The sequence below is a fragment of the Pelmatolapia mariae genome, linkage group LG1 (genome assembly GCF_036321145.2).
Source record: "Pelmatolapia mariae isolate MD_Pm_ZW linkage group LG1, Pm_UMD_F_2, whole genome shotgun sequence".
NCBI classification, from domain to species: Eukaryota; Metazoa; Chordata; class Actinopteri; order Cichliformes; family Cichlidae; genus Pelmatolapia; species Pelmatolapia mariae.
In genome coordinates this window covers 20,924,650-20,939,915 of record NC_086227.1, presented here as the reverse complement: position 1 = coordinate 20,939,915, position 15,266 = coordinate 20,924,650, and the positions used below count along the sequence as shown (strand labels likewise).

General features: G+C 40.5%; 1 protein-coding gene across 4 annotated transcripts in view; it reads left to right on the top strand.

The window, feature by feature from the left end:
- dennd5a (DENN/MADD domain containing 5A) overlaps positions 1-15,266 on the top strand; it is a 34,643-nt gene that overhangs the window by 3,620 nt on the left and 15,757 nt on the right. For 2 of the 4 annotated variants that reach the window (XM_063475295.1, XM_063475280.1), the window contains exons 2-6: positions 6,014-6,079; positions 6,877-6,986; positions 7,869-8,553; positions 13,617-13,804; positions 14,596-14,907. In XM_063475295.1, the coding sequence (XP_063331365.1) occupies positions 6,014-6,079; positions 6,877-6,986; positions 7,869-8,553; positions 13,617-13,804; positions 14,596-14,907 (1,361 nt within the window). The remainder of the gene's footprint in view (positions 1-6,013; positions 6,080-6,876; positions 6,987-7,868; positions 8,554-13,616; positions 13,805-14,595; positions 14,908-15,266) is intronic. The other 2 variants (XM_063475304.1, XM_063475288.1) reach the window with 1 other exon arrangement.

The window sequence follows — 15,266 nt, the reverse complement described above, 5'->3', positions numbered from 1 at the left end:
TGAAGAGTTATTAGAAACCTCGCGATCCTCCAGGGCAAAGTGTACAGCTAAAATTATATGGCGCTGAATATAGGGGACCTCATACAAGAGCTGGCTGTATACGCTGTGCCAAGTGATTTGATCCTATTATTGATAACACCTCAGTTTTTGTTTTAATATATCAAGCAGGAGGAAAGCGCTACTTTTTGCCCGCAGGACTGAAAATTTGAAATGAATTGTCTCAACTCACTGTTGGAGATATCAAACTGTTCTGGTAAAAAAAATAAAAGGCTGTAAGTAGAAGTTTGTAGGCAAACGCTTTGAGGTTAACCGCATATATCCCCCCCGCTGTGCATATTGGCGTGTAGCATGCAGTTACGGAGCTTTGAGGTCTGTGCGCTGCTACCAATGGGCTGGAACTACTGGAGCTACAAGAACATTCACAGCATCTGCAACTTGATGGTGCAAAGCTGAAGAGACCCAAGTTTCTTTGTTTTTTTTTGTGTTAAATAACATTTACAATCTCTTTAAAATAGAATTTCAAATGGAAATGCAAAAAGTGGAAGCCTACTTCCCACTGATCATAATATCCAAGAACAGGTCTTATTTTCACATTTATCTTGATTTAAAATAGCAAATATTTTATCCTTGTGCACAACTGTAGAATGGCTTTTAAACTCCACTTGCTGAATGATGAAGGTTTGCATTCTTCCCAGTCATGGCAGAGTAATTAAACCTGCACATTCTTGTGTAAAAGGTTGTTTTTCCACCAGGTCAAATTTCTCCGCAGTTCAATCCCCTGGCTGCTAGCAGATGTGTGCTGAAATTTCAGGCTGCTGCGGTGTTAGACCAGGTTTTATGGCCCTACGGCATCTTCTCACCACTCTGTAGATAAGCTGCTGATTTTAGCCTGTCTGGTATTTGTAGGTTATGTGCCATATTTCAGCTTCATTATCAAAGGTGAACTAATTTTGACCATTTAATCTGTCAGGGACAGTTTTCCTGAGAGAAGAGGGAATGAATACTACCTAGCAGTTACATTGTAGCTAATAACACTATTACTGGCGACTGTACAAGAGTGTAACAATGTTGAGTGGTGAGTGATGGTGGTTTTACTGCAGTGTTCAACATGTGGGAGTTAAAATTCAGTGGTTATTGAATTTCAGCTTAATTACCTTAAAGACGGAGCCACTGTGATAAGCTCTCCTTTGTATGACAAGTTGAAAACTTTACTATGGAAAAAAAAATTAAGCCTGTCCTGGTATAATATTATATCCAGGGAAGATATTTTTATTGATGTTGGTTTGTATATTATATTAAAAGTTTTGACAGTGTGACATTACCAGGTTCGAAGACATCTTTCTACAAGACTCTCTGGGTCAGTGAAGGCAGCTCGTCTGGTTTCCGAAAAGAACATCTAGTTGTAAAATCACCACAGAGGGTGTTGTGTCTGCTGGTTTCTTCCCTTACTCAACACAGCCATTTACAACTATAGATGTTACAAAAGATGGAAAGTGAAAAGTGAAGCCAACGGGGTCATTTCCTTATAAATAAATACTTTCCTGTTCAGTTTATGAGGCTTGGTCACTAATTTCAAGTCCGATTGAACAGAACATGATGGACATTTCGTAAATTACGGTCATTGCTATAGTCAGAAAGGAGGTTAGCCAGGGTATACCCCCTGGTTAATGAATTGTCAATCAGAGTGTACAGTGCCCCTTGGTTTCTCAGTCAGATCCACCCTTTGCTCGTAACTTCTCATTTCAAAACCTCAAGACAGCAACTGTGAAAATGCTCAGGGCTTCAGGGGTACAGTAACCAATGGGTGATATAACAATAGGGGTTACCATCTTTTATATACAGTCTGCGAAATGACCATAGTTTAATGTGATCAGATGATGTGTTGACAGTTAAAAGAACTTGTCTTTTATTTATGTGGTCAGCTTGTCTTTTTTTTTGTATGTTGTACTATTGTGTAATGATAGTGTTTTTATTAAAAGGTCAGTTACTGTTATGGGAATTCCTTGACATCTCGACATTTTTCTTAACCTAAAACACCAACATAGGGTGATTTTTCACCCATGCGATGACTAAAGCTCACTTAATGGTAATTTCCACTGGTCAAAAAGTTTTATAGTCAAGTTCCCAGTTCTGTTATTTATTTATTTTTTGTTGGATTTTTTTCATTAATAAGTCCCTAACCTTTCATTAATTTTAGACCCTTTTTTATAGAGTTGTATGAGATGTGAATAGGGTACCTTAATGTATTTTAATGGGAGCTATCTTTTTTCGGGTAAAATATATGCAACGTTAGTGATAGTGTTACAAAACTGCAAACTAGTGTTCCAGAGTTAAACACTTTCTTACCTCAAGACTAACTAAGAAACACCGTGCTGGTGTTTTTGGCTAATAGCTTTTAAGTCATGTTAACAACTAAATTGAATGCGATAAGACAGCAACTTTGGTGTGTCGGCTTAGAAATCATCCCACACTGTAACAAGTGGGGGGAAAAAATCGAACTTATCCTTTTGTCAAACTCACAGAAAGCACACAGGGGACCATGAGCTGTGATGGCGGGGAGTTTAGGCTGTGAGTGAGCTATCATGTTCTGCCAGTGCCGGGCCTGCTAGGTGAATGAGTGTCGATGTTATTGCTGCTGAGCTGTTTTGACGTGTCAGCAGTCTGTACAACACTTTGTGCTGCAGGGAGTTTAGTCGTGTTTGAATATAGCTTTACAGTCAGGGAGGTGCATCCCTTTATGTCTAGCCTAGTGAACCGTGCCATAGTAGGAGTGTGTGTGTGTGTGTGTGTGTGTGTGTGTGTGTGTGTGTGTGTGTGTATTCGTGAGCACAGGAGGGATGCAGAGCTGTGGGTGGTCCCTGGCTTGCAGGATGAGGAGCTCAGTGACGCTCTACTCCCACTGCTACCGGTCCACACTCTCTATTACATCACAGTCCATTAGCTGGAGAATATGACAAAGGAAGACGATGTTTACACTGTAGCGTCTGTTGGTGTTTATGTTAACAAATGGCTTCTCCAGGTGAGGCAGTTGGCTTGTAATTAGTTTTAATTATAAAGATGAAGCTGAAGCGAACACCTGTCTCAGGCAGCTTCACTTAAGCCTCATGATGTAACACAGCAGCCACATCATCCTATGTGGACAGCTGTGGAAAATGCAAATCTGGGAATGATATTTTTAGTTTTGATAAAGCTCAAATTTAATATTGTAAAACTGTGGCTGTTTCCAGTCACATGTTAAAAATAGCATTTAATTATGGCCGTTGCATTTACATAAATGGAGATTTTTCTAGAATTGTAAGCTTTGTAAATTTGCCATAGACTCTTTGTTTGCACTGTGACATCTAGGTCATGACAAGTGATGATCCTGATATCATCACCCTAACCCAGAGTTTTGGAGAAAAGCAACAAACTTGGATTGACTTGAATTTGGGAAAACAATTAAAAATGTACATGTTCTGAGAGCATATAGTCAAGGGGCATCCACACAGGAAACGACTAGCAGTGATGTGCCAACCAAAGACAACAGGAAGTCAGTGAGATTCTACGACTTCAAGTGAAAGTGAAGGGAAATGGGCGGGACCTGAACTAAAGTTTAATCAAATTTGATGTGAGAAGTTCAAGTTCTACCAGTGAAAGTGCAGGATACTGCATATTGACTTACGACAGGGTGGTAATTACATTTGAGGGTTACCTAGGCAACTGGAGCCTAGAATGTCCACTAATGACTGATCATCAACGACAAAGTGATGAGCAATGAGTGCATCGCTTGCTGTGTGAACGCCCCTTTTAGAGTCAAAAGTAGGGATAACTTAGAACTCACAGGGTTAACTTTTACTTCTTGGAATTTAATCTGAGTAACATTACTCCCCATTCAAAGCCGCCTTTATTTAGTAAAAGCTCTGCATGTTTTTGCAAGTGAAACGTTAGATCCTCATATGTGTTTTCTTTGGGAAGCGCTGTTATGCCTGCTTTATTTTACACACCTCTGCAGTGTTTTGTTGTGGCTTCCTATAAGGCGTTGCTCATCTGTGCTCATGAGTTTCACAGTCAACAAACTTTTCTGTAGTAGCTTAAGAGCCAGGTGTTTGTTTTTAAGTTGATTTTGTTATTTAAATTAAAAGAACATGCCATCTCTTATTTGCTGCACAGCCAGATGCTTCCAGATGTTTGTTGTACTACTGAACGGGTTAACAATCAGCTTGAATCCATCGTGCTCCATGTCTGTGTCTGCGTTCTGTCGTTGAGTTTGACCTACATTGCGTCCTCATGAGTAGCAGATGCCATTTTGCATCAGTTGTGCTGCATTTTACATTTGCTTAAGGAAAATCAAATGACACCTAAGTGCTTTACATAAGGTTGTTATGAATTATCACCATATGTAATTATTTTTAATTAATAATCTTACTGCCTTCAGTTGCTGGGGTTTTTGTAGTCTGAGATGTGTTCCTGGCCTAGTTTCTTCCCCGTGGGCTGTTTGGATATGAAAGTAACCAAGAGATTAAAGCACTTAATCCGTAAGACTTTTATTCCCTTGCCAGGATCTGTGTGTCTGTACTGAGGACTCTAATGTGAACCTGTTTGTCACGTCAGTCAACACTTTTATTAATGTCCGATTTAAAAAGGATAAGACTTTTGAATCCAGCGGATACTTTTGCCATCTGATGTTTCCTATTGATATAACTTTAATCCATCATTTTCAAAAAGTTTAGCTAGGGTTCTTGGTAAAATGCTAATGTGCAGCAGAGCGAATTAATGCAATCCCCCAGACTTGAGAAAGCGATCGTTTCTTGTCTGTGTGCATGTGTCATTACTGAGTCATTTTATAAAAGCTGTGTAAACTGATTTTCATGGATCTCACAGGTCACAGTAGCCTGATAAAAGCTTTATTTTGAAGGTGATGTCGCTAGAAAACAGTCAGTGGCATGTTTTGGGTTTGACATGCTGCTGTAATTTGCTCTCATTGATGTTTGTTCAATGCGATGCATGAGAAAGACAGAAACGATAACTGGCTGGAAGGACTGCAGAGGGTCTTTTTTTGTGTGTGTGTGTGTGTGTGTGTGTGTAAAATATAAAAATCGAAACTGAGCTGCAGGGCTGTAATCTAACCCATGACTCTTTGCTGATAGCATCTAAACATCGGCGCATTTTGCCAAACCATGACATGTTTTCCAGCATGAAATTGAAAATGTTTTAGAGCGGATCACACATATGGAAATGTTTCCCAAAAGGACTTCAGAGAGGGTCTTTGTTAGGAAGTATTTGCAGGTTTGTATTAATCCACATTCACTGTGCTCGGTGAGTACTGAGTGCAATGTATGTGGACTGTGTAATGCTAATGATGAATGTGTCACCCACTTCAAAGCTGTGACTCATTATTGTGGTTATTTATTCTTTGTATCTGGCTACAGAGATAACACTTGCTACATTATTTAATTGTTAGTAATAGACAGCCTTATTTTAAAATCATGGGGGGAAAAAAAAGAAAAATACTACACCTTTCTTCTTGGAGTACTCATGAATAAAAGTTTAAAACTGTATGGCTGAGTTTCCCAGACATGGATTAACCCTAGCCCACTTTTTTTTTTAAGTGGAGGCCTTTATTAATCCATGTCTGGTTTCCCAGACATGGATGTACTTGTTAAAGATTTCAACAGTTAGACAGTAGTAGACTAACTTTGTCAGTGTGTGCATGGTAGTAAAGGGTTGCGTTTGGCTGAGAGTGCTGCTGCTAACTTGGTTGTGTTGTGGATATAGTCCCTGTCATTGCAGCAGTATGGATTTGCATGATCCATAAAAGAAGAGGAAACTGTGACACAGCGAAACACAGCATCCTAGTGTCATATCCCCACCAGTTGGCTTGAATTAACATACCCACCTGTCCCCAGACGCGATAATGTCCTCCGAGTGTGCAGCTTGTTCTCAGCTGCGTGATCTGTTAACACAACATAAGAAGTGATGCGCTACCCATTAAGAAGCAGGCTTTTAATTCTATTTTTTTTTATTTGTTGTGTAGCTTTATGCCAGTATATAGAAGCTACTAAATTCAGAGATGGGGCCAGAGGAAAACTGGCAAATGAAGGTAACCTTCCCACCACACACACGTCTCTTCCTGCTAACTTAAGTTCAGCTTCAACCCTTAAACCCTTTAAACCCGGCACACTTTATTTTCTCGGCAGCCCTCTTTTGTTGCTGCACAGCTGTGTTTTCAGTTGTTTTCTGTACAGGTGTGGGGACACGTCTTTTCTGTTTTGCACACTCTTGATTTCTCCTCTCCCCCTCCTCCGTCTCCCTCACCTCCTTCAGCAGCAGCTGAACAACGAGCTGATGTTTGACAATCACTGCTTCTGTTTCTCTCACACACACACAAATTCAGTGCTGCCTGCACTGCCATTGCTTGGTCAGTGTTTACTCTCCCCCTACGCTCTGAATGACTTTTCAGTACTGCCTTGGTATGTGCATCACTTCTGCTTAGCTCTGGGTTTGAATCAACTCAATTTGCGCTTCTATGACTGATTATTTTCCGTGTCCCTCTGTATTGCCAATAAAGCTGTCAGGAAGCATCGAGATATGTTAAAGTTGGCTATATTTCATTATTTTTTTACGATCTAATTTGAATTATCGAATGCTGCTGTTTGAGTGTATTTTTCTTTTTACCTTCGACAGCAGGAGGCTGGCAGCTTTATTTGATGCAATACAATTTTCCTCTCAAGACAAATATGCTAATGTGCTCTTTCCTCTGGAGCTGCAGCTGACATTTTTAAGCCGACTGTTCTGCTCTTGCGTCTGCATCTGGAAATCTGGTTTCTTAACTGTTTGTCTCCTGTTTTTTTTTCCTTTTTTATTTTTTTCTGCATTCTCTGTTTGTTTGACTTTCAGGTGAGAATTTTGAGCAGAGTCCACTGCGGAGAACCTTTAAATCCAAAGTCCTAGCACATTATCCAGACAATGTCGAGTGGAATCCTTTTGACCAGGATGCAGTGGGCATGGTATGGTATGATGCTGATACAACTTAAGAACCCTTACATTTTAAACATTTTTTTGGCTTTCTACCAAAGGAAAATCACCAGGCCTGCGATAAAAATATTTCACTTGGATATAATATTGAAAAAATAGAAATGGCCATAAATAACAAACAAGAGAGAGATTTCTGTTAGGTAACACATACTCTTATAGGGCATCCACACAGGAAGGGACAAGCACCTGTGTGGGAGACATTAAAAAGTCAATGTCATTCAGTGAGTTAAAGAGGAAACAGACAAAATAGCCTGCGTCTATATGAAGTGGGCTGATCCCAGGTTAAACTTTTTCTCAACTGATCTCAGCTGATCGATTTAAGGGACCTCTAATGGGAGTAAAGGATGTAGCTGGCATATGACAGGGTGGTAAAAACATTGAGGGTTTAGGTAAACATAGCGTGGAATAACTGCAAGTGATGAACTGTCAGTGAAAAATTGATGTGATGAGCAAATCACTTGGACCCCTGTGGTTTCGACCTTGGAAAAATCCTGATAGGCCTTAAGAATAAGATAGATCTGTTAAGGAGCAAATCAACAATTCTCCATATAAAGCATGTATAAGTATTTTTTTGAATGCAGTGAAATATTGTATAGTAATTTTGTTTTAACTTTTAAATAATTTTTGCTGTTGTCTGTGAGTCAGGAGATTATTAATTTGAATTAAAGACACGCAACGGGAGGAGGAAAGCGATCCTACCACTGTCTCTAAAGCTCGGAAATGAAAACATTATATCATGCCTGTTTGATCTGCAGGAAATAATTTGAATCTATCCAGCTACAGTTTCATCTCCATGATGAGCCCTTTGTCTTTCTTCAGCTCTCTGAATCCTCTCCTGTATATCCTTTTTGCAGCTCTGTATGCCAAAGGGTCTGTCGTTCAGGACGCAGATGGACTCTCGGGAGCCTCAGTTCCACTCTTTTATCATCACCAGAGAGGATGGCTCTCGGACCTATGGCTTTGCCCTCACCTTCTTCGAGGAGGTGACCAGTAAGCAGATCTGCAGTGCCATGCAGACTCTTTACCACATGCACAACGCAGAGCAGTATGATATCTTGCACACTCCCACCTCCCCACAAGGACCCGAGGACCAGAGACACCAACACACCCCTTCTCGTCCCATGCTCCACGCCGCACCCGCCATCTCTCGTTTGCAGCGTTTTAACTCGTACGACATAAGCCGCGACACGCTATACGTGTCAAAGTGCATCTGCCTGATAACACCCATGGCCTTCGCTCAGGCCTGCAGCAAAGTGCTGCAGCAGCTTCATCAGGCTGTCTCTTCCCCACAACCCCCACCCCTTCCCCTAGAGAGCTACATCTACAACATCCTCTACGAGGTTCCCTTGCCACCTTCTGGGCGATCCCTCAAGTTCTCAGGCGTCTACGGGCCTGTGGTGTGCCAGAGGCCAAGCACATCAGAGCTGCCTCTCTTTGACTTTGCCATCAGTGAAATGTTTAACCTGCTGGGGGTGGAGAACGTTCTTCAGCTGTTCACGTGTGCCCTGCTAGAGATGCAGATACTGCTCTACTCACAGCGTAAGTAGCTGGTCTGCTGGCCTAAACACATGTTCATCATCCACGTGCATAAGTATCAAATATATATGCAAATATACTGTAGTCAGGCTTGAATTTAACATTAGTTCGTACAGTTCATTAAAATTGGACATGTTTTCTAAATAGCTGAAAGGACAAACTAATTGTAAATGATATGAAACATCTGCTTCTCTGCGGGTGGTGAGGTCATGTGATCCTGTTAGTAAAGTCGTGTCTCAAGAGATCTCTCTGGAGCTGGGGGACATGTCCCTGTCATCCCATGAGACTAGGTATTATCTGGGGAGCTTGAAGGATGTCTAACAAAGGAAACGGAATACTTACATTGCACACAAAAATGTTGTTACACTGTATATTCATTCTAGTCTTTTCAGTCATATTTAGTCTCACCGTGTTGTTATTATTAGTTACAGGAAGAAAATGTAAAACATTATATGGTCTAATAATAATAATAATAATGCCTGTGTTAATCTTGGTCAGAACTCATTTGCACAACATATTGTCCATATCAGAAATCAGATGTGTTTCTACTATAAACAGCTGGCTGCCAAACAGATAAAGTTGTTAAAAAAATGTTCTGAATTCCCTGGTAGGAAGCGTAGTACCTTGCTACATTACAGGTGTAAGAAATGTTGTCAGAAATGAAGGGAACAGGGGATTGTTTGAGAGAGAAATTTCCAAGGTTTTGGAAGCCTTGCTCAGAGGAATCTGGTGTTTGAAACAATTGTTTTAAGCATATTATACCATCTCGTGCAGGATAACCTTCCTTAGTCTATCTATGTATCCTGTGTCCTTGGGAAAAATGCTCAATTGAGAAAAACAATGCTCAACTGAGGAATTTAAAAAAACTACTTGTTCAGTAGTAATACAAATCAGTTTCGAGTCCACAATAATCATCTCACATTTAATTACCTAATTTTATAGGATCTGTTAGCTAGAAAGACCGTTTAGTGGACCGAATATATAGGGTGCTCAACTCTTTTAGGAGTAACTTCTCATTCTTATTAACCTTTGCCAAGCAGATGTAGTTTTTGTTCAGTGTTCACCATTTAGAGAAAGTGTGTGCGTGTGCACAGAGAAACTAGGCGATCCCTTAAGGATGGATCTGATGTTCTGATGGGATTCATTACAATTGCAAGCGAAAGCAAATGGTTTACAAAACTGCAGGGCCCACAGGAGGGAGAAGCTCTTAATGGGGAAAGCTGTGGTGTTGCTAGGCAACCCGGAGACAGGGAGGAGAGAAGTGATGCAGGATGATTATTATTGGTTGGAAGTGACATCATGCCTCTTTTCACCCCCATAAGGCTCATCACTGCAGAACATGTGAAGGGTGTTGTGGAGAGTTAAGCCTTGGCAATCTGCCACTGAGGAAGAGCTGAGGGATTTTTACGAAGGGACACCACACACCGAGGCGGGGGATGCTCTGCAAATAAGGAGACGACAGTGTGTGGCATGTGCTAAAAATAACACTGAAATTCTGATTAAAGGAAAAAAACAGCGTAGATAGCATCTTTTCCACAAAGCTGTAGAGGACAAGATGTTCAAATACAATCTGTTCCTTCCTGTCCTTCCCAGACACTAACACTACTATGTGTGTCGTTACTACAATTAAGATAGCACTTTTTATGTTTATTTTTTGGTCATTTTCTGACATGAGGTTATTGAAGTCGAGTGTGACAGGACAGGTGAAGTCAGAGGGACAAAAAGGTGTGAAGGAGATGTGCAAATGCACAGATCTGAGGTAGATAAAATCATGAAGGTTGTAGAGTCCAGCTCAGAGTTCCTCCAGTCATTATGTTGAAGTGTCCTTGAAGCATAGAGTAAAGCACTGCATGAATGTTTGTGTGAATGTGACTTGCAATAAGAAAGTGCTTTGAGTGCTCAGTGAGAGTAGAAAAGCACTATGTAAGTATCAGTCCATTTATTATTTAACAAATCAAGTTTAAAAACAACAAATATGACGCTGCGCCCCTGTCTGTACGTTCTGTGTTTTAAGGCTGCTGCATTATTATACAGAATCATGCTGGGCTTTTAGCAACACACAAATAATCATTAAACAATGCCAGCTTTCCAGTGTATCATAGTTTTCATAGTTTTTTGCATGAAAAATCTTGTGGTCTTTGTTGTTGTGAGGGGAACGAGTCACTTAAATCAAGTAAATTATATTGGTTTATACTTAAAATATTTAGTGTTCTAGGCTATTCATAGTAAAAACTGAGCATCTGATCTAGGATCTCTCTCATATACAGTTGTGGTCAGAAGTTTACATAAACCTGGGCGTGAATGTCATGGTACCTTTGAGTTTTTAATGATTTCTTTGAACTGTTCTTTTTCTAGGGTGGAATGATTGTACAGTATACATTGTTTTAATTCATTTTGGATTTTTTCTAATCTACAGGGTCAAGATTATGAATACAGGTTCAAAGGTATACTTGCATTCACCTTAATCTTTTAATAAATGGTGCACAAGGTTCAAAAATGCTTTTAAACTTGACAAGACCAAGGTCTGTTAACTTCTTGTTAGTCGTCACGTTTGACATCAGTATACTGCGGTACAGTTTCTCTGTGCCAGCAACCGAATTGTTTGACAGAACTCATCAGATTAAGCAATACTCAGAACAATGAGAAAGTCCAAGGAAATTGGTGAAGGTCTAAGAGAAATGTAGATTTACACATTGGGAAAGTCTCTTGGAGCCATTTCTAAACAACTGCAGATTCCGGGATCATCAGTTGACTCTGTGCCAGGAACTCTACCAATTCTGCCAAGAAGACCGGTTAAATATCCACCCAGTATTTTTCTTTATAGCTACCAAGAGCGCCTGGTTGAGGTGCAGTTTGCATTTGACATTACGTATGTTTGACCCTGTGGGAATAAAAAAATAAAAAATCATAATCCGAATAAATTCAAACGTGTGCACCCAGTTCATTTTTTTAAGTATTTAAATGTGTATGCTGTACAATCACTCCACCCTGGGAAAAGAAATCATAAGTCTAAAATACCTTGACATTCATGCCCATGAATGTCATGGTATTTTGTGCCCATGACCACAACTGTAGTCAGGCTTGAAGATCAACTGGTTCATATCATCACTGCTGACTGATCTGTGCCTACTGGCAAATAAAATGACATTTACCAAAATGAGTGACCGATGTTATCTGTTGTGTGACATTAGCTAAATATTTAAAGATGGTATGGAGACCCAAAAGACATCAAAAGAGTTTATTTGAATTTGTTTCCATAGAACAAAATAAAATCGGCAGCAAATGATATCTTTAGGATCTGTGTCAGCCCAAAATGTCACAAAGGTTCTTCCTTATTCTAAACTAATCCACATCTGCAGAGAAAGCACAGAGTGTTTTATCTTGTTTATTCACTGTTAATCACTGCTAATATAGTAATGGCTCAAAACTAGCAAGTGCCCTGTGTTAGTGACACAATCTGAGACTGCTGCAGGAAGTTGTTCGATCAGAACAGTGCTGAGTTTCACTTCTATGTCGTGTATATTTTAAACCTGCTGTACTTCATAATTTACCCTCACTAGGCTAACTCTTCCGTCACAGCTTCTACCACTGCTCAGTGTGGATAATTCTAAACTGATGAGGTCATGCAGCCTTAGGTGTAAGCGACAATGCTTGACCCTTTGTTCAAGTGGTTTCTTGTCAGTGGCCTAGTTTAAGAAGGAGATGGGTGATGTTAGTATTCATGTCCCCATCCTGGGAGAGGAAGCCTGCTGAGAAGAGGGATGAGCGAGAGGCCCAGGCTGGGGTGAGAGTCTCTTCTCATGGACCAGCACATGACCAAATGAAGGAAAGGTATTTATTTTGGCACCGTACCGGGGGAGGCAGAGCTGCTCCCGAATCTGCAGTAGGTGTCAGCGGGATAGAAGAGGAATGCAGATGAGGAGGACTGGACACATATTTACATGTATACCAGTTGGCTCAAGTGCAAAAGCCTGAACTCGGAGGAGTGCTGCTGTGTGGAGTCATGATAAAGGAATTTAACGTTGGCCAGAGTGCCAGCTGGCAAGCTGTGTCACACTTCAGAGTCTGGATCCTCCAAAAGATGCCACAAAAGGCCCTCCAGTGGAGTTTGTGTTCAAAAGAAATGGTGGGGCCTTACAGGAACCAAAACTTAGGGTGTGATCAGGCAAGAGAAATATGCCAGTTTATCTCTGGTTTGGTGCCTTAAAAATGCTGTGTGTAATAGGCTGTCATTTAGAGTGGCATTGCAACAAGGAAAAAATACTTTACAAGAAAATACCATACTTAAAGTAATCCAGATCTCAGTTGATTATAAAGCACCCAGGGCTGCTCAGGATACATCAACTGTGCTCTTCAGAAGTCATTCCCTGTCATTCTGGTACAGCGAGTTTGCTCCATAAAGGTAGACAGGATCCACATTCTAAATTTGGACACAGCTGGTGTGTCATAACAGCTAATTCCTTAAAGGTTGGTAATCAATGCAGCTCATTCCTGTAAGTACAGAACAGAGAATAACAAAAGAGTTTTGTAACAAAGTATAAGCACTCCAGTTAGGTCACTCACATGTGCCGTCGATACTGAATCTGCCCTGAAACTGCCACCATCAGCCAAGTTTTACCTTTTGACCCCAGCCAATAAGTGATCAAGCAGATGAAAGGTCATATATAACACTGCTACTGCAAACATAGCAGGATTAGCTGTCACGTCATGTGGTGCAGCTGATGGATTTCAAACTCTGAGAGCAAACAGAAGAGCTAAGGCAATAACAATGTAATCCTATTAAAATAACATTCAAACAGTCATGTTGCGTAACCTCTGTCATACACTGTTTACTGGCTCGAGTATTGTTTAGGTTTCAGATATGGGGGAAGTGTTGTGCAATATGTTTTGCTTAGTAAATGCATAAAAGCATCTGCATTTGGTAAATTTCATAATAGGGGAAATGACAACGATCAACCAAGATTTTAAAGATTTGATCGGTTATCAGATCAGACGATGAACCTGATGTCAGAGCTGTATTTGCTGCAAACACCCATCTTTATCTTTTGTCTGTTTGTGTTTAACAGATTACCAGAGGCTGATGACGGTGGCAGAGAGCATCACAGCCTTAATGTTCCCCTTCCAGTGGCAGCATGTGTACGTTCCCATCCTGCCCGCCTCCCTTCTCCATTTCCTCGATGCTCCTGTGCCGTATCTAATGGGCCTCCACTCCAATGGGCAGGATGACCGCACCAAGCTAGAGCTGCCACAGGAGGTACATTCAGAGAGCAGTGACTGAGTTGCTGAGTGTAAACCTTCGTCGTGTCTAATATTTGACTGTGTTACCACTCCAGAAACCAAATCTTTAATTTCATGGTTTTATTTGTTCTTATCTCACAAACTGTGTTGCAGCTTCTGCACTGATTTGATTTGTGCTTTGCTGCTTCATATTTTTATTTCATTTCAGCCTTATGTTCTGTTGGTGTGATGATGTGTTGTTGCAATAATAATGCTGCTCAGTATAAGAAAACATAAAAGTTCGTGTTTGGTGCAAAGCATAGACCCACTAATGCCATAGCAGTGTGGGTCTTCAGTTGGTCTAGGTGAAGTAGAGCCATTCGTAACCGGGCTCTGGGATGGCTGAATGATGGTCATCCCTTTCACTGATGATTAATATCTTGTAAACAACCAGATTCTGGGTCAGGGTCTTGCGAGAGACTGGTGACTTGTTCAGGGTGTAACCCGCTCATGCCCTATGGCAGCTAGGATAGGTTCCTCCCCACCGCGACCCTAAATTGGAAATGAACTGAATTGAACTAGACCTTTTCTTCGTATAACCTACACAGTGTACTAAGTATAGCAGAGTATTTCAGAGTCAGTTATTGCTCTTTTGATCGTATCAGCTTTATATTTTCAGTCATCGGTGACCTTTTTAATTCAGGGGGCTGGACTGTCCAACTGAATGAAATTTATAAAAACAGGATCTATAATTTTACAGTACTATAACTGTCTGTAAAGCTTTGTTAAATTTAATATAATCATTACTCTGCTATTTTCTTATTCCAGGCAAACTTGTGTTTTGTGGACATTGATAATCACTTCATTGAACTGCCAGAGGAGTTGCCACAGTTTCCCAACAAACTCGAGTTCATTCAGGAGATCTCCGAGGTGCTCATGTCCTTCGGCGTGTCTCCAGAGGGAAACATTTACTCCAGCGACAGCCAGGCCAAGTACCGGGGCTTCCGAGCAGCTGATATGGTCTCTGACAAGCGTAACGGCAATCTGGCCTCACCCCTCAACTCCTACCTTCTGAGAGAGAATGAGACAATTGCCAGACTGCAGGCTCTGGTCAAGCGGACAGGTGTCAGCTTAGACAAGGTGAGAAATGATGTAATGTCGTTAATTAGAAACGAGCTGCAAAAATAACCACAGCTTAGTTACATCACCAAGACTGATAATTTAAATAGGTAAAAATAGGAGCTTTAGATTGGGCACCAGGTCTACGAATATATTTATATTACCGGTAATGAATTTACTGACAACTGGAAATTCATTTGAAAAGTTTTATTTTTTAGGACAGGAGCTCAGCTTGATTAAAATATTTAATGGGCCTCTTCTTGGTAGAAAAATCATTGCAGTAAAAATACATTTTCTTCTGGAATTAATATGTTTCTATAAGTAGGTAATTAACTCTTAGAATTTATATTGATGAGTGAAATCTGAGTTAAAGTGCATCC